At 41.5% G+C, this 19,545-nt stretch overlaps 1 protein-coding gene across 2 annotated transcripts in view; it reads right to left on the bottom strand.

Annotated features, from left to right (window-relative positions):
* Window positions 1–19,545, bottom strand: part of TRPM3 (transient receptor potential cation channel subfamily M member 3) — a 638,519-nt gene that overhangs the window by 35,186 nt on the left and 583,788 nt on the right. For both annotated transcript variants that reach the window (XM_073345157.2, XM_078852884.1), the window contains 2 exons: window positions 7,168–7,308; window positions 2,075–2,203 (listed from right to left, as the gene is read on the bottom strand). In XM_073345157.2, coding sequence (XP_073201258.2) covers window positions 2,075–2,203; window positions 7,168–7,308 — 270 coding nt within the window. The remainder of the gene's footprint in view (window positions 1–2,074; window positions 2,204–7,167; window positions 7,309–19,545) is intronic.

The following is a 19,545-nucleotide window of genomic DNA, read 5'->3' as shown; positions in this document are numbered from 1 at the left end:
TAAAGACCAAAAGCAAATCTGATGAAGTCCCTGCTACGACATCCTTCATGAATACCGCACATGCTTCTGACCCATCTTTAGATACCCTGTGGTCTAGCCAATCAAACTCCATCTGAGATATATTCACAATGTGCTATTTTAAAAAAAAATAATCAAGAGTTATTCATTTGTAAAACAAAATCAAACACATCTTTCTAAAATCCCCTATAAGTGTCAAAAAAAAAATTCACTGTTCACTTTCTATTTCCCAAACTGAATGATCCAATTTTGAACTAAAGGGCAAAGGAAGAGAGGTAGAAAGGTGTTTAATAACAAAATTCTCATTTAAAGAAACTACAGAAAAGTGTTCCCAAACTACACATAAAAGAGCCAGGGGTCTTTAATGACCATAAGGGCTGTGGTTGTATATTTCATCCAAAACACTGATGTTACTACTTGAACATAGCTTTGGGAGACTGAGTTCCACAGTTGGGAAAATAATGCCTAAAAATAACTTATTCTGTGAATTTAGCTTCTTTTCTGTTTGCAAAATCATCTGTGAGGAGTTTACAATTTCTCTGAATTTGTTTGTCATTTGAAACTATTCAACAAACAATTTCCATTAATAATTACTTGCCTTTAGCTTGTTTGCAAGTAGTTTGTTTTGAGTATTCTACATTTGGAATTTGAGTATGTTTGAGCACAGTCATATGGTCTGTTTTTGTTCCCTGACCTGGTGAACACAATTCTTAGACAAATTGTAGTCTAGTTTTCTGTGAATAATCTCCAACCTCCACTTAGAACTCTTTTTCCATAAACATTCTAAAATGTTTGTGGAAAGTACACACACAGTTGAAGTGAATGATTATAAAAATGGAACAAATATTCACAGAAAATATTTAACAGCATTTGTTTTCATCCACTGAATTCTCTGCAACTTTTTATCTGTGCTGCAGAGCCCCCTTGTGGTTGATTGATGGGGTGCATGCCCACAAAATCACTGTCCTATTCCACCATGTTGTAACTCTATTCATTTGATTTAAAACTAAAGCCCAAATTTTTGGAACCTGCATTGTGCTTTTAAGTAACTGTTTTAGGATGAATTTTTCACTAGTCCTCAAAGGCACTTAAATAGGTTTGTTGGTAGAAAATGCAAACATGGATGGCAGAATCTGAGGACAAGATCAAATTCAGCCCGGGGGCACAAATGCAGTCAATGGGAGATATACCTGCTCCCATCAGGGCTGAATTTGGCCTGTGCTCTCACTGCAGAAATAAACCCTTATTCGGCCACGTGAAAAGGGCACAGCTGTAGCTGCAGGGGGACAGGGGACAGAAGAGGAAAAAACAATTCTGCTTCTCATATAACTATAGAATTTTGAATGCACTCATGAATGATGTTCATCTTTTTTCTCTAAGTGCTTTCAAATCTTTTGGGAGACGCCTGTCATCAGTTAATGTAATTAGTGAACAAACATTTACATAAAGAAGGAGAACCCTCCCCCCTCACCCCCCCGAAATGGGTCACAGTGTTTGGTTATGAGTCTGAATGGTCCCAGAGCTCAGGACGTTTGGATCCAGAGTCTTGGTTCAGCACATTATGGAGACATAGGACAGTTGCAAATATTGAATGCAGAGCCAAGGTTTCGGACAGTTTGGGGGTATTTAGATGTGGGGCTCTGGTTGGAATCCTCTCTCTAACCCCCTCCACACACACACCTAAAAGTAAACAAGCCCCACAATTATACTTCAGTGGCCATGCCTATGAGGAACATTGTGAAGAGCCCTAAGAAATCCCATGGAAAGTGGGACTATGTTTGAAGAAAACTCAGCCTCTGACAATTTCATTAGACTTTGTGTAGAAATCTGAACTTGGAAGTTCCAAGGGGTTGTACGAGTGTGTTGCTTTTAAAAGCAGTAAAATGGATAAATGTAGCAATAGAACTTTCAACATCCCTTCTGCTTTCCTGGAAAAAAAGAAACTTTGTGGTAAGTCTACCTAACAAAATACTCAGAGAAAAATAATTAAAACAAAAAAAATGTGAAAAGTATTTGTGTTTCTTTTCTGTTTCTGGCTCTTCCAGGATAGTGTTACCTCTCTCATCTTCTCTATTCCCAATGTGAAAATATAGGAGATAACTATCCATTCCTGTGTAGAAGGCCAACGATCCATCTTCACTAGCACAATGTAGTTGAACAGCATCAGGTACCCGATGTATGCCAACTGTAAGGAAACAAAGAATTTCTCGACATCAGTAACCATTAACTAATGTTTGTACAGCATAGTCAGATCCTCTGAAGTGGCTTTAGAACCCTAATTTCAGTTTGCAAAGATCTTCTATCTGTAAACAGAGAGGAGAACAGCAGCAGCAACTATGCAAATTGAATCTGCATACCAAGTGGAAGCTCTAAAATAAATGCTTGGGGGTCTCCTCTCCCTTGCTACTGCTGCTTCAGAAGTATAATCACTCCCATCATTGTTAACACAACCCACTTGGATCTTCACTATGCCAGATGGGATCAGTCATGGTTCTATATCCTCCATGAGGCCACTATCAAACCTAGACTTCCTAAATCACCTAGTATGGGCTGGAGTTGTATGCAACCTCTTTAGGGGAAAGATGTAACGTGAAGTGTTGAGTTTAAAGGAATATAATGAAATTGTGCCAGACAAGAATGGACTTTTTGGGGCAATAAATGTGAAGTAGATTTCCTGGAAAATGCCTAGGGAGAGGCTAATGCAAATTCCTCACCTCCAGTTATGCAAAAACCCAGCCTTTTGAAGCTACATTCTCCAGGAGAGGGTGACTGTCTGCTGGTTACCTGTTTCCAGGATTTAGAGATCAAAGACTTGAACTGTTTAAAGAAACAGGCTGATCTATCCAGCTGGTGTTCTGGTTCTGAATCCGAGACAGTTAAGTGCTTATAATCAAAGGGAAAACCCAGTTGTGTGTTTTGGAGGAGTGACACCTATCGGAGACTAAGATTGGAGTTGGTGCAACCTCTAGTAAGCTTTTTTAGCATGTGCATAGGTTATTTTAATTTTTTAATGTCTTCTCTGTAGTGCTTTCACCTTAGGAATAAATGTGCTTGCTTATAAAGAGCTGTGTGGTAACTTATAACTGTGGGCAATACACTGAGCATAGCCTCTGGGGAGAAAGGAAAGCACAAACACTGGTTTCTTAGGTAGTCCGGGGATATCATAGTATAGGCAAGGAACTGTGCAACCTGGAAAAATCCTTGAGGAGGGGGAAGAGATGTGCATCTGTGCCCAAAAGAGGTGACAGCTGAGGAGTCGGAAGCCTAGAGTGGGTGCTCTTGGTGGACCACAATGGGGAATACAGGTGAAGTTACCCTGAACTGTGACCACTACTACCTGCCCTGACTCAGAGTAATACTCCATCTAGCCTGGTCATGATGCATACTATTTCTACCACCTTGACCATCTATCTCCTTACTTCTCTGGCCCCACTGCTGCTGTTGCTCACCCACCTCCCCTCACTTCCTTCCAAGCTTCACAGCACAACTGCTCTGGTCCTCTCCCTTCATATTCCTGCCATCTGCCCTAACACCTGTAGGGGTTGAAAAAGATGGTGGGTTTTCTTTTAGTACTTTGGGACATAGGCCGTTTATAAAAAACAAAGAAATAAAATAAATGAAGCACTTCTGATCAGCCAATTAGGAGAAGCCATGAACATAAGAATGGCTCTACTGCGTTAAGCCAATAGTCCATCTAACCCAGTATCCTGTCTTCCAACAGTGGCTGGTGCCAGATGCTTCAGAAGGAATGAACAGAACAGGGCAATTATCGACTGATCGATCCCTGTAGATCAGTCCCAGCTTCTGGCAGCCAGAGGATTAAGGACATCCAGAGCATGGGGTTGCGCCCCTGACCATCATGGCTAACAGCCATTAGTGGACCTATCCTCCATGAACGTATCCAATTATTTTTTGAACCCAGTTATACTTTTGGCCTTCCCAACACCCCATGGCAACACTTTCCACAAGTTGACTATGTATTGTGGGAAGAAGTACTTCCCTATGTTATTTTTAAACCTGCTGCCTATTAATTTCATTGGGTGACCCCTGGTTCTTGCATTATGTGAAGGGGGTAAAGAACACTTCCCTATTCCCTTTCTCCACACCAGTCATGATTTTATAGACCTCTATCTTATATCACCCCTTCAGCATCTCTTTTCTAAATTGACCAGTCCCAGTCTTTTTAGTCTTTTCTCATGGAGGCTGCTCCATACACCTATTCATTTTTGTTGCCCTTCTCTGTACTTTTTCTATTTCTCATATGTCTTTTAGAGATGGGACAACCAGAACTACATGAAGTATTCAAGGTGTGGGCATATCATGGATTTATATAGTTTAATTATGATATTTTTCTGTCTTATTATCTATCCCTTTCCTAATGGTTCCTAACATTGTTAGCTTTTTTGGCTGCTGTTGCACATTGAACAGATGTTTTCAGAGAACTATCCACAATGACTCCACAATCTCTTTCTAGAATGGTAATAGCTAATTTAGATGCTATCATTTTGTGTGTATCATTGGGATTAGGTTTTCCAATGTCAGTCATTTTGCATTTATCAACTTTGAATTTCATCTCCAATTTGTTGCCCAGCTGCCAAGTTTTGTAACTCTTCAGTCTGCTTTGGACTTAACCTTCTTGAATAATTTTGTATCATCTGCAAGCCTTGTCACCTCACTGTTTACTGCTTTTTCCTGACCATTTATGAATATGTTGAATAGCACTGGTCCCAGTAGAGACTCTTGGGGGACCTGCTATATACTGCTCTTCAATGTGAAAACTGAACATTTATTCCTACCCTTTGTTTCCTGTCTTTGAACAATTATGATCCATGAGAAGACCTTCCCTCTTATCCCATGAATGCTTGCTTTGCTTAAGAGCCTTTGGTGAGGGAACTTTGGCGAGTGACATGGAGTCACTGTGGAATAATTCTGTGGCAGGGATATTTGACTCTGGTCAGACTTTGGAGTGCTCAGTTCCCTTCTCTTTTTCCTGTGAGTACCTCACTTTTCAAGCAACAGCTCTATGATATAGAATATTTTAAGTCAAACTCTTCAGAGAAAATCTTCAGTGCCAGGCGTAGAGATTTAGGCATGTGTTCTGTTAACGCTGACATTTTATTACAAGTGTTTGTACTTTAAGAAGTAGGTTTCTTTTTCTTGTGTATTACTCTAGGTCTATTGCCTATGCTGTAACAAGGTCAAAAGGAAGCAACGTAGTGGGGCTATGGATTTTGGACAGGGTGACTTCAGTGGTGGTAGCCAGTGATAAGCACCTCAGAGAATTGAGTCCATAGTTCTGCTCGGTTCAATTAGTTCACACAAACAATTTGTTGAAGTGTGTGAAAGCATAAAGCTTGCAGCACTTAGTGCTGGCTTTATTTTCAGTTACTGGCTTGGAAACCACCTAGATAAATTCTTTAAATTGACCAGAATTATGACTACAGTTAAGATCTACCCCTTCTACTTAAAACAGGAGGAGGAAATGGACTCATCCCTTCTTTCAGATCTGTATTTGGTGATTGGATTGTTTCTCGAGAGTTAACCTGATCTTCTCAGCATGTTTGAAGGAAAGGGAGAGCCAGGTTGACTTATTCTGGGGTCTAGTCCTTTTGAGTCAACAGAAGACTAAGATGAGTGGGACTGGCTGGACTGAAAATGTTGCTACCTAATTGAAAGAACAGCTCCAAAATAGGATGGGCCTATTCTCCACGCAAAATAACATAGGGACAGTACCTTTGAAATCCTCTTGATGTCCTTTTTCAGTTAAAATGTACCAATTAGATAGATTTTTGCCTGTTCTTGGCAACTAATCCCACCAATCCAAGTTGAATTGGGACCCTTTACTGAATGAGTGGACATTAGTGTTGTAAAAATACAAGATCCATTTCAATAGTAACAATCACAACATGCTGAATTTAGCCCACTCCAATATACATTAAGAATGACGGTATTAGAGGAGGGCACAGAATAATGGAATAGTTTTATATGCCATTCATATTGACAATTGTAGTTTACATGGACACTTTCCTCGCCTGTTGAACCTTGGATACAAAGATTTTGGGGATTTCTTTTGAATAGTTTTTAGGCTATACTTTTTTAAAAAATGAGCCAGACTAATTTCAGAGTGAGTCTAACCCTCACTTTTTCATTTTGAAGCATTTCTCATTCAAGTCCAATCAGCCAGGCCTCACAGCCTTACTTTGCTCTGGAAGATGAATCTAGCCAAGACCCATTAATAAGTGACCCTGACCTCCCTCAGGACTTAAAATAGTAGAAACAGGTCTAAATGAAAATGCAGTATTGATCTCCCTCTTCCATTTCAGGATTGAAACAGTAGTGCAAGCCAGGACACTCATTTTGCTTGCAGTGGAAAGAATTTTCTTGGTAGGCATAATGCACATTGATACTCATAATGATACTGGACTGCTGATGAGCAGTTTTTAGATTCATCAGCTTGATTAACATCTATTAGCTACGGTTCGGTAGTATCTTGTTCGGATGACACTTGCCAGGTTGGAGTAAGTTACTAGCATATGCTACCCACCATGGCTTGATCTCTGTTGACAGGGAGCTGTTTGTGTTGCTTATATATGTATCATTAAGGTCTCAGCAGGAAAGCATGATTTTTTTTTAAAGTCATCTCCAGAAACAGGGAGTTCTTTTTTGTGATTTGCTGAAATTGGGGTTGGGTTCAGCAGAAGGTAGATCATGAAAATTAGCCGAACAAAACAAAAATGAGCTAAGAAAGTACATTGCTGTAGTAGGTGATACCTACTTTAATTAATTGTGAGCCAGTTATGGAGTCCTTACTCAGGCAAAGCTCCCACTGAGTCCAACAACAAATTCAATAGGAGTACCGCCTGATGGTGGATTTCAGAATTTGGCTCTATTATTGTAGTACTCAGAGACAGATATTTCCAAAAATATGTCTACAACATTTACAGGCTCACCCATTTGTCCATGTAAATCAGCATTTGTGTATGCAAATACTGTGGTTGGACTTGCAAATGTCAGTCTGCTTCCCCAAATGGCATTTGTGAATGTATTAATGGAGGTCCTCTGAAAATTTGTGCCAGTACAAACAGATACACGGAACAGAGTGACACTGACTTCTTTACAAGTGTCTGTATTATGAGAAAGATAGCTTACCGTGTAGAACCAAAACTTAACTATGGGTGCATTGTAGAACTCGTATATCTTTCTTCCGAGAGGGATCAGTCTGTGTCCGCTGTGAACTTCTTCCTCCTCCTTCTTTCTTGATGATTCTCCATTCCCTCGGCCCAACATTGCCTGTAACAAGAAAGGCCACTATTGTAGTTATTTCCTTGTGAACTATGAACTACACCTTAATTGGATCCCACAAGGGGGACTGTTATTTTTGAAAGTGTCAAAAGGAGCCACATTAACTGATTCACTGATATCTTCATCTGAACATGAGGACCGGATCAGATGACCCATCCCTGTTGGGCCCATGTAGCTGCAGGATTCGAACTACTTTGTTTGCAAACAACTGCTTTTGGACGGGAAGCTCCAGTTCAGATCATACCAATTGTTTCCTTATAAGCTGAAGGAGCCACACGCTTCAGCAGAACTGTCAATAGCAATGTGACTACTGAGCTCCATTCATATGTTGGTTCTGGGACAAGAATAAGATGTGAGAGACATTTCTGCTTTTTGCTACATTGATTTCTCGTCTCTTCTCCTGACAGTCACTTCCTATTATGTAGCTATGTGCAAAGCAGAGAAGGTTAGAAAATAAGTTGTTATAGGAAAACGATCAGAGAGTTGATACTGGAAGGGAAACGCAGGAAGGAGGAAAGCAGATGTTGAAGGTTACTGGATTAGAAATAATGAAGCTGGCTGTTGTTCACTGTATCCCACTTAGGCCACAATCCTGCAGTGATCTCAATATGGATTCAGAGGCCTGCCCATTGGAGTCCATTGCAGGAATGAGGCTTTATAATATGGAGATATACCTATCCTCATAGAACTGGAAGGGACTTGAAAGGTCCAGTCCCCTGCCTTCACAGGAGGACCAAGTACTGTCCCTTACTTTTGTTCCAGATCCCTAAATGGCTCCCTCAAGGATTGAACTCACAATCCTGGGTTTAGCAGGCCAATGCTCAAACCACTGAGCTATCCCTCCCCCTCTACAGCTTTAGACTGTAAGCTCCTTGCTATAGGGATTGCATCTTCTTCCATGGTTATTTTCCAGAATGCTGAACACACTTTAGCTGAGGATCTACCACATAGTGTAAATTGCCATAGCTCCATTGACTTCAATGACTTGATTTCTTTGGCACTATTACAATTTCCACTAGCTGAGGATCTGCCAGTAGAAATAAATACAATACTAATGGTGACTAAACAACAACAGATGTTGTCTACATGCAGAGCTAGTCTGAAATTCACGCTCAACCTTGGAGAGAGAAAATAATTACAATAAATACTATTCACTGAATCTTAAATGATTTTATAACCTCTGAAGAATGGCATTGTTTTCCTTAAAGAAATAACGCCAAAAAAACCCAAAGAGAACTGTCCTGCTGTATTTGTAATACTGACTGTAGAACTGCTCTGTTGTTTTCACTCCTCTCTGAATAAAAGGCTCAGGGTAGATGGAATTTTATGAGAGTTTTCATGCTGCGAGCAAGTTCCCACTCCTAAATTTGTTGTGACAGGCACAGATTTTGGTACTTCTCCATGTAGTGACATCTACAAGTCAAGTATTTTAATACCTATTGCCTTACTTAAGTGTGCTGGTGCTGCCCTGCTGCTTTTAGTTAATGTTTCTATAACACTTTCCTTCTGAAGATTTCAAAGCATTTTACTATTTACACAATAATTAATGCAGCCTTATAACACCCTTGCAAGTATTGCTATTATCCCCATTTTACAAAGGAGGAAACTAAGACAGAGAGAGGTCAAGTGACTTGTCTAAAGTCACACAGGATGTCATGGCAGAGATGATTTCTCCAAACCCGGCATTTGTACTTTAACGACACTGTCCTTCCTTCATTCATGCATCCTGATTCATCAAGGCATTTAATCGTGTACGTAATTAGTTGACTTAGTGGGATTATTTATGTGCTTAAAGTGCCTTGCTGGAAATGTGATATGGCCCATCACCATAATAGCTAAGCGATTCCTAAATATTTAAAAACAAACATTACAATCTCTTGTTTATTTGTGGTGTACGTAGACTAATCGAGGAAGGTCAAGTCAAAAAATGAATTTTACTTTCTGCAATGGGAGGTTGTATTTCTGAGGATAATGACATTACAGTTCTGTGCCATTCTTCCTGGTGCTGAAAATTTTGAAGGTACTTTTGGGAAGATGCAGGTAAACTAAGGATGAATCCCCTAAACTTTATGATATATCATATCTGATGTTTGCTGGGGCAGTACTATATTAAATAACCTCTTGATGACTTTCCTTAATCTATAATAATATTAATTCATAACATTCATGTTCTTACATTCTGTCTCCCTGAATAACCATTATATTGCTGTAACACCTTTGTCCTTTCTAGGGCTGTCAAGCAAGTAAAAAAATTAATCGCGATGAATCGCACTGTTAACAATAGAATACTATTTATATAAATATTTTTGGATGTTTTTTGCATTTTCAAACATATTGATTTCAATTACAACACAACATGAAGTATACAGTGCTCACTTTATATTTATTTTTTATTATAAATATTTGCACTGTAAAAATAAAAGAGTAGTATTTTTCAATACACTTAATACAAGTACTGTAGTGCAATCTCTTATGAAAGTTGAACTTACAAATGTAGAATTATGTACAAAAATAACTGCATACAGAAATAAAACAATGTAAAACTTTAGAGCCTACCAGTCCACTCAGTCCTATTTCTTGTTCAACCAGTTGCTCAGACAAAAAGTTTGTTTACATTTGAAGGAAATAATGCTGCCCGCTTCTTGTTTACGTCACCTGAAAGTGAGAACAGGCATTCGCATGGCACTGTTGTAGCCGGTGTAGCAAGATATTTACATGCCAGATGTCCTAAAGATTCATATGTCTCTTCATGCTTCAACCACCATTCCAGAGGACATGCATCCATGCTGATGATGGGTTCTGCTTGATAATGATCCAAAGCAGTGCAGACTAATGCATGTTAATTTTCATCATCTGAGTCAGATGCCACCAGCAGAAAGTTGATTTTCTTTTTTGGTGGTTCGGGTTCTGTAGTTTCCGCATCAGAGTGTTGCTCTTTTAAGACTTCTGAAAGCATGCTCCCGATCAGACTTGGAAGGCACTTCAGATTCTTAAATTTTGGGTCGAGTGCTGTAGCTTTCTTTAGAAATCTCACATTGGTACCTTCTTTGTGTTTTGTCAAATCTGCAGTGAAAAAGTGTTCTTAAAACGAACATGCTGGGTTATCATCCGAGACAGCTATAACATGAAATATATGGCAGAATGCAGGTTAAACACAGAGCAGGAGTTCAGTCACAAGGAGTTCAGTCACAAATTTAATTAACGCATTAGTTTTTTTTAAACGAGCGTCATCAGCATGGAAGCATGTCCTCTGGAATGGTGGCCAAAGCATGAAGGGGCATACAAACGTTTAGCATATCTGGCACATAAATACCTTACAATGATGACTACAAAAGTGCAATGCGAACGTCTGTTCTCACTTTCAGGTAACATTGCAAATAAGAAGCAGGCAGCAGTATCTCCCATAAATATAGACAAAACAAGTTTGTTTATATTTTAGCGATTAGCTGAACAAGAAGTAGGACTGAGTGGACTTGTAGGCTCTAAAGTTTGACATTGTTTTGTTTTTGAGTGAAGTCATGTAACAAAAAAAATCTACATTTGTAAATTGCACTTTCACGATAAAGAGATTGCACCTCGGTACTTGTATGAGATGAATTCAAAAATACTATTTCTTTTATCATTTTTACAGTGCAAATATTTGCAATAAAAATAATATAGAGGACTGTATACTTTGTAATCTGTGTTGTAACTGAAATCAATATATTTGAAAATGTGGAAAAACATCCAAAATATTTAATAAATTTCAATTGGCATTCTACTGTTTAACAGTGCGATTAAACCTGTGATTAAATGCGATAAATTTTTTCAATTGCCATTAATTTTTTTTGAGTAATTGCATGAATTAACTGCAATTAATTGACAGCCCTAACCCTTTCTCTTCCCATACTCTTCAGACTGTTTGACACCCCACATTATGGTGTCATATCTATAATTTAGAATGCAAGTTCTTAAGGGCAGGAACTGTACCTGGCTACATCTTCTGGGAAGCCTTTCCTGCATGTTTTGGCCTCATTAAAGAATAAATAACAATTCAATCAAGGCATGAACCTATGTATTTATTTCTGTCTGTCTAGATATTTATAGGGTACTTATTGTTAAGGTATCTACGTTTTTGCTGCCATTTCTAGTGTTTACACTTTATTTGATTCATGTTAGTTTTCTCAAAGTTATTGCTATTTGCCATGTGGTTGCTCAGTTTCTTGTATTTGACTGAATACCTGCTAACTGTAAGTCTCTATAGAAAAAGAACAAAGATCTAGGACTCAAGGATAGAGAGAAGCTGAGTCTTTTCTCCCCCTCCTAAAACTGCAGTCCATCCGATGAAGTGAGCTGTAGCTCACGAAAGCTTATGCTCAAATAAATTGGTTAGTCTCTAAGGTGCCACAAGTCCTCCTCATCTTAGAAGAGTTATTTATCCATTAGCTCATTGTGTCTATCCCAGACACTAGGGGCATTACCAAATGTGTTTAAAACAACTGGTATTAAATATTAACACAGGGCACCCAACTTAGACCCAAAAAATAAGTCACAAGAAGTTTGGGTGAGACACAGTATCAGAATAAAAGGAGGAAGTGGATAGTGCCCAAAGGGAAATGGTAGCAGGATTCACTTTAGCTAAGCAGACTGACTCACTCCTTGCAGACTCTATCTCCAACAAACACTCAGTGAATGTAATAATATTAATAGAAACTGTTAACCCTTCCCATTACCAAAGGCAGCTTGCCTGAGGGACAGAGTTATTTCCCAGGTCACGAGAGAGGATGGCTTTTTGCATGTGATTTGAGATATTCTGAACAATTTCTGCTCTTCCTGCCTGAGAAAATCATTTGTCTGCTTACTTCCCTCTGCCTCCTGAGTGCTTAAGGGGAAAACTGATATCTGATACTACACAAATCTGCAGTGCCTATCCTGGGGCTTTTAGCTCTGTTGCCTGCTTGTGCTCAAGAGTTCTGAGGGAGAGGTGAAAATGGGCGTTGGCAGATTTAACTAAGGCACCGGGCAGTGTTTCAGGGCGGGTGACTGTTTAACAGATTCTAAACCCTTCACAGTTTCATAAACATGTGACTGTAAATGCTCCTGTACTCCCACAGCAGTCAATGTGATAAGGTCCTGTTCAGTACCTTGCTTTAGGTTCATTTCTTCTTTCACTATTGCTGCTTTATTGCCTAGTTATTCTTGTGGATAGTGATGTTGAGGTTAAACATGTTACAGTCATTTCAAAATAACCATCGACCACAGAGCCACCCTCCCCGACCTTGCAGATGGCGAACAGCTTTAAAACTGCTCAGGATTAAGCTTAATCTAATGTCCCAGGATGTTAATTTCATGATGTTATTAACAAATCTGAAAAGCCTTCCCATTAAAAATATTATAAAAAAAGCCTGAGTCAATGGACAGTATGCACGGTGTTGTTGCAAGCAGTGAATGTGAACAAACATGTGTGTCTATTTCTAAGGGAAAGTAGAAGCTAGGAGAAGCAGTGAGACTACACTGAGACTGTTTGGTGTAAGTGGCATCTCATTTTCTAATGTAAAACTTTGCCTGTGATTTGCCATGAGTCAGTCAGGGTAATCCTGACTTCAGGGCAACATGCACAGTGCAGTGTATCTGCAGCATCCTCATTACTTGCTTTCCCTTTGGCTTGCAGTTTTATGTTGTGTGCTACATGTACATTATTGAGTGCGACATGGGGATTTTGTGAGCAGGGTTCGGGGATATTTTTAGGCATGTGGCTTTATTTCCTTGTAATTATGTTTAGGGTTGTTCCGGCAACAAGATACATTTGGGTTGTGCACTTACAAATTAAAATATGTTTTTTAGTAGTAGCAGTATATACTGTATATTTGTTTTATAACAAGAATTTTGATCCCACTGAATATGAGCTTCGGCTTTTCAGAACTCATCTTTAGTGAAACGCACACGCTACTTACAAACTTTAGTACCTACAAACTAGTGAGGAAAAATGGAACATAGCTTGCTGAATATCCACCTACACGCATGCGTGTGCGTGCACACACACAATACACAACCATCCCCACAATACAGAGGGAAATGATGGCCATGTGATAACGGTATTGGGTGGCTATTCCTTGCTAAGGAATGGATACTTCCATTGTTTCTAGGACAAAAATAGCTAAAAACCCCAGAGATGTAAGCATGTAAAAACCAGCTTTTGCATGTGCCCAAGAGTTCCTTTTTCTGAACACTTAGAACAGTTTTCTAGACACTGATATATATTAACTGCAGCTCTACGTGCTCAATTCTGGAGCATCTGCTGAACACTGTTGAAAGAAATAAGCAGAGCCAAAGCACTAGTGCTGGGCATATGTCTACACAGCATTCTGGAGCAAGCCCCCCAGCCTAAGTCAACCGAGGTATAGATTTTAAGGCCTGAAGGGACCATTCTGATTATGTAGTCTGACCTTTGTATAACATAGACCATACATATCATTTGGGGAAAGCTCTTCCTAGAACAGATCTTCTAGAAAAACATGCGAGCGTGATGTAAAAAATGGTGAGTGATGGGCTAGTCGGGCTTGCATTAGCACTCTAAAAAGAACTGTGCAGACAGCACTTTGAAGCTGTGGCTTGGGCAGGAGCTTATTGGGAGGGGTGGGCTTCAAAGCCCAAGCCGAAACTCCAAAGCTCTGCCTACACAGCTATTCTTGGCACACTAGTGTGATCCCCGCCAGCCCATCTTTTGACTTGGCCTACGAGGTTCGCTCCAAAATGCTGCGTAAGATTTACCCTTAGTGTCTGCTCAGCAGTTGTACGGAGAGGTTTCCACCCACTGTGCAGAAATGTACAGCAGTTAGGGTGAAATTCAGCTCTGTGCAAGGGACCAGCACGGCTAATGCACTACTTAAGTCCCCAAATTATGGCTTTTACATGAGACATAAGTGATGCATATCCCTTGTGCTGGTTCTCTGCACCAGGCCAAATTTCACCCATAGTGTTTAGCAATGTGAGCAAGCCTATATATTCACCCTGAACTGAGTCATGGGGAGTGAGCAGAAGTGTGTGAGTGGGGGTGAGTTAAGGCACAGCCAAGACAAAGGTGTTAAGTTCAGCTCAGTGGCCCCCTTTAGCATTTTCAGCTGCTCCTATTGCTGGCCAGTACCAGCAGCTTACTCAAGTCAGATTAAGAGTTGCTGACAGCAGGGAGGACAGACACTGACACAGAAACATGACCAGGGGTTGTGGGAAAACAATCTCCCTCACAGACAGCCATTCAGTGTTTCCTGGCATGAAGAGGGAACCATTTTTTGGCCAACCTTTCCTCGACAACTGTGCTCTTTTCCCCCAGTTCACTTGGTCTTTATCATGAATAAGAAAAAAAAAAACCAGGCAAACAGCCCTGCTATCTCACAGCTCTCATCTGTACCACTGCAGCGCTGACCCCACGGAGAAGCTAATTTTCAAAGCTAATTTTTGTAGCTTTAGGGTTTCAGTCTGTATTGGTTTTATTGTATTTTTTTTTAATTCCAGAAAGAGCCGGAATCATTTCATATCCAAAAAATTAACCTACTTGAGATTTTTTGAAGTGGGGAATGTCCTAAGCCCAAATGTGTTTCTTTTATTTGCACTCTTACTACTTGTAGAAGGGCAGCCTCTTTATTTGATGGGGAAAATTAGAACTAAACAAAGAAAATACTGAATAAATGACTGTGATCTGGTTCCAGAAATAAGATTGTCCGTGGAAGAGTTAGACTCCTGTAGATTTTAGTTTCCTGCCACTCCTCCCCCCATCCCGTAATTCTTCAAATTTAAGTATTAAGGATTAGTGAGTGAAAGTTCCATGCACAAATCCTATGACTTGTGTCATAAATATAAAGGGAAGGGTAAACCCCTTTGAAATCCCTCCTGGCCAGGGGAAAGCTCCTCTCACCTGTAAAGGGTTAAGAAGCTAAAGGTAACCTCGCTGGCACCTGACCAAAATGACCAATGAGGAGACAAGATACTTTCAAAAGCTGGGAGGAGGGAGAGAAACAAAGGGGTTTGTGTGTCTGTCTGTAGTCGTCTTGGCCGGGGACAGAACAGGAATGGAGTCTTAGAACTTTTAGTAAGTAATCTAGCTAGGTATGTGTTAGATTATGATTTCTTTAAATGGCTGAGAAAAGAATTGTGCTGAATAGAATAACTATTTCTGTCTGTGTATCTTTTTTGTAACTTAAGGTTTTGCCTAGAGGGGTTCTCTATGTTTTTGAATCTAATTACCCTGTAAGATATCTACCATCCTGATTTTACAGGGGGGATTTCTTTATTTCTATTTACTTCTATTTTTTATTAAAAGTCTTCTTGTAAAACACTGAATGCTTTTTCATTGTTCTCAGATCCAAGGGTTTGGGTCTGTGGTCACCTATGCAAATTGGTGAGGCTTTTTATCCAACATTTCCCAGGAAAGGGGGGGTGCAAGTGTTGGGAGGATTGTTCATTGTTCTTAAGATCCAAGGGTCTGGGTCTGTAGTCACCTAGGCAAATTGGTGAGGCTTTTTACCAAACCTTGTCCAGGAAGTGGGGTGCAAGGTTTTGGGAAGTATTTTGGGGGGAAGGACGCGTCCAAACAGCTCTTCCCCAGTAACCAGTATTAGTTTGGTGGTGGTAGCGGCCAGTCCAAGGATAACGGGGGTAATATTTTGTACCTTGGGGAAGTTTTGACCTAAGCTGGTAAAGATAAGCTTAGGAGGTTTTTCATGCAGGTCCCCACATCTGTACCCTAGAGTTCAGAGTGGGGGAGGAACCGTGACATGGTGGCACAGTGGTGGGATTAACCTGAAATCATTTTGAGATCCAGTTGAGATTTTTTGAACTAGAAATACAGATTTTAAAAAGGAATTTTTAGGAAGTCCAGAAGGCAGCTTTGAAACTGAAAGCAGCTTGGTTTCTCTCTGCTTTGTGGCCAAGCAGAGACAAAAGGGGATTATCTTGTGAATTGCAGGTTTTCTTTGCCTGGAGGCAGGGTACTTAACTCCTGCAGGGAAATTCACAGTCTTCCAACCCAGAGGTTTTTTTTTTTTCTTTTCTTCCTAAAAGTAAATAGGGGGTGTGTGCTCTACCCATTTGCCTGGAGACAAAAGTGGCAGGTTTTTTTTTAGGATTTTGATTTTTTTTTTTTGTTTTACAAGGAGCACAGGTTTGAAAAGAAATTTTTTCTTCTTCTTTGGGCTGGGTAAGCAGGTTTCCAAGTAGTTGGAGGGTTTTTGCTTTAATTTGGGCCCAGAGCAGAGACAAGGGAATTGTCTTTTTCTGTAGGCTGACAATCACTATCAGAGAATAGGTATTCTATTCCAGCACAGCAAAATTTTACAGCCAAGTTTTGTTTGTTTATTTCTAAACCTCGGGTGTAAAGTTAGTTAAAAACAGAGAGGTTAGAATGGCCAAATCCTCAGCTCGACTACAGCTGGAATTAGCCAAATTTCAGGCTGAGGAAAAACAAAGGGAACATGAAAGACAGATAGAACTCATGCGGCTGGAGAAGGAGGTACAGGAGGCTGCCCACAAGAGGGAAATGGAGGCAAGGAAGCATGTGGAGGAGATGGAGAGGATAAAGGCCCAGCAGAATATACCAACAAACCCTAGCAATCCTTCTCCAGGTACCACTTCCCATCCCAGAAAGTTCCCCACCTACCAGGCAGGTGATGATACTGAGGCCTTCTTAGAAAACTTCGAAAGGGCCTGCCTTGGGTACAACATCTCTACTGACCAATACATGGTAGAGCTGAGGCCGCAGCTCAGTGGACCCTTAGCTGAGGTGGCAGCTGAAATGCCTAAAGAACATATGAACAAGTATGAACTGTTTAAATCCAAGGCGAGAGTCAGAATGGGGATAACACCCGAGCAGTCTCGTCGGAGGTTCCGAGCCCTAAGGTGGAAACCAGACATGTCATTTACCCGACATGCCTACCACATTGTGAAACATTGGGATGCCTGGATATCAGGAGCAAGTGTTGAATCTCCAGTAAATTTGCCCTTCCTAATGCAAATGGAACAATTCTTAGAGGGTGTTCCTGAGGAAATAGAAAGATACATCCTAGATGGGAAACCCAAAACTGTAATCGAGGCAGGAGAGATTGGAGCCAGATGGGTGGAGGTGGCAGAGAAGAAGAAAACTGGTCGCAGTTGGAGCGGAGACCAGAAGGGACCACCCCAGACCACACCCTATTACCGGGGGCCGCCCAAAGCCCCACCTACCTCCCAAAGAACCCTCCAGACCCCTTATCGTCCCACCACCCCGTTCTCCAGCAACCCACCTCGCCCCGGTGACCCGTCAGCTGGACGATGTTTTAAATGTAACGAGCTGGGGCATGTAAAGGCCAACTGCCCCAAGAACCCCAACAGATTACAGTTCATTGCACCGGAATCACACCAGAGGTCCACAGGCCCAGATACCTCCCAGATACCCTTGGAGCGGAGGGAAACTGTGAGTGTGGGTGGGAAGAAGGTCACCGCGTGGAGGGACACCGGAGCACAAGTGTCAGCTATCCATGCTTCCTTAGTGGACCCCAATTTAATCAACCCAGAGATCCAAGTGACGATTCAACCCTTCAAGTCCAACTCTTTCAATTTGCCTACAGCCAAGTTGCCTGTCCAGTACAAGGGCTGGTCAGGAATGTGGACTTTTGCAGTCTATGATAATTATCCCATCCCCATGCTGTTGGGGGAAGACTTGGCCAATCATGTGAAGCAGGCCAAGAGGGTGGGAATGGTCACCCGCAACCAGGCTAAACAAGCCGTGAGGCCTAGCTCTGTTCCGGAAACTTCTATCAGGACCCAGTCAGAGGTGATGGACCTGGACCCCAGGCCAATGTCTGCAACAGCAGTAGTGGATCCAGTCCCAGAGACCCAGACGGAACCAGTCCCAGAACCGGAACCAGCCGAACAACCAACACCAGACCCCGTGTCAGCACTGAATCCAGTACTTGCAACCTCAACACCAGAGGGCCCCACCGAACCTGAACTGGCAGCAGCCGATAACCCTACGCAAGAGGCTCAGCCGGAGCCTGAATCCCAACATAGTGCACCAGCGGAGAGCGGTTCACAGTCAACAGAAACAGCTCCATCCCCTATATCGCTTCCAGAGGGACCAAGCCTATGTCCCCAATCCAATGAGGAACTGATGTCTCCAGCATCAAGGGAACAGTTCCAGACCGAACAGGAAGCAGATGAAAGCCTCCAGAGAGCGTGGACGGCGGCACGGAGCAACCCACCGCCTCTCAGCTCTTCTAATCGATCCAGGTTTGTTGTAGAAAGAGGACTTTTATACAAGGAAACTCTTTCTGGGGGACACCAGGAAGACTGGCATCCTCAGAGACAGTTGGTAGTTCCAACTAAATACCGGGCCAAGCTCTTGAGCTTAGCCCATGATCACCCTAGTGGCCATGCTGGGGTGAACAGGACCAAAGACCGTTTGGGGGGGTCATTCCACTGGGAGGGAATGGGCAAGGATGTTTCTACCTATGTCCAGTCTTGTGAGGTGTGCCAAAGAGTGGGAAAACCCCAAGACCAGGTCAAAGCTCCTCTCCAGCCACTCCCCATCATTGAAGTTCCATTTCAGCGAGTAGCTGTGGATATTCTGGGTCCTTTTCCGAAAAAGACACCCAGAGGAAAGCAGTACATACTGACTTTCATGGATTTTGCCACCCGATGGCCGGAAGCAGTAGCTCTAAGCAACACCAGGGCTAAAAGTGTGTGCCAGGCACTAGCAGACATTTTTGCCAGGGTAGGTTGGCCCTCCGACATCCTCACAGATGCAGGGACTAATTTCCTGGCAGGAACTATGAAAAACCTTTGGGAAGCTCATGGGGTAAATCACTTGGTTGCCACTCCTTATCATCATCAAACAAATGGCATGGTGGAGAAGTTTAATGGAACTTTGGGGGCCATGATACGTAAATTCGTAAATGAGCACTCCAATGATTGGGACCTAGTATTGCAGCAGTTGCTCTTTGCCTACAGAGCTGTACCACATCCCAGTTTAGGGTTTTCCCCATTTGAACTTGTATATGGCCGTGAGGTTAAGGGGCCATTGCAGTTGGTGAAGCAGCAATGGGGGGGATTTACACCTTCTCCAGGAACTAACATTCTGGACTTTGTAACCAACCTACAAACCACCCTCCGAACCTCTTTAGCCCTTGCTAGAGAAAACTTACAGGATGCTCAAAAAGAGCAAAAAGCCTGGTATGATAAACATGCCAGAGAGCGTTCCTTCAAAGTAGGAGACCA

This window comes from Lepidochelys kempii, chromosome 5, assembly GCF_965140285.1.
Source record: "Lepidochelys kempii isolate rLepKem1 chromosome 5, rLepKem1.hap1, whole genome shotgun sequence".
NCBI classification, from domain to species: Eukaryota; Metazoa; Chordata; order Testudines; family Cheloniidae; genus Lepidochelys; species Lepidochelys kempii.
The sequence above is the reverse complement of the archived record's forward strand: the minus strand, read 5'-3'. Positions and strand labels throughout refer to the sequence as shown.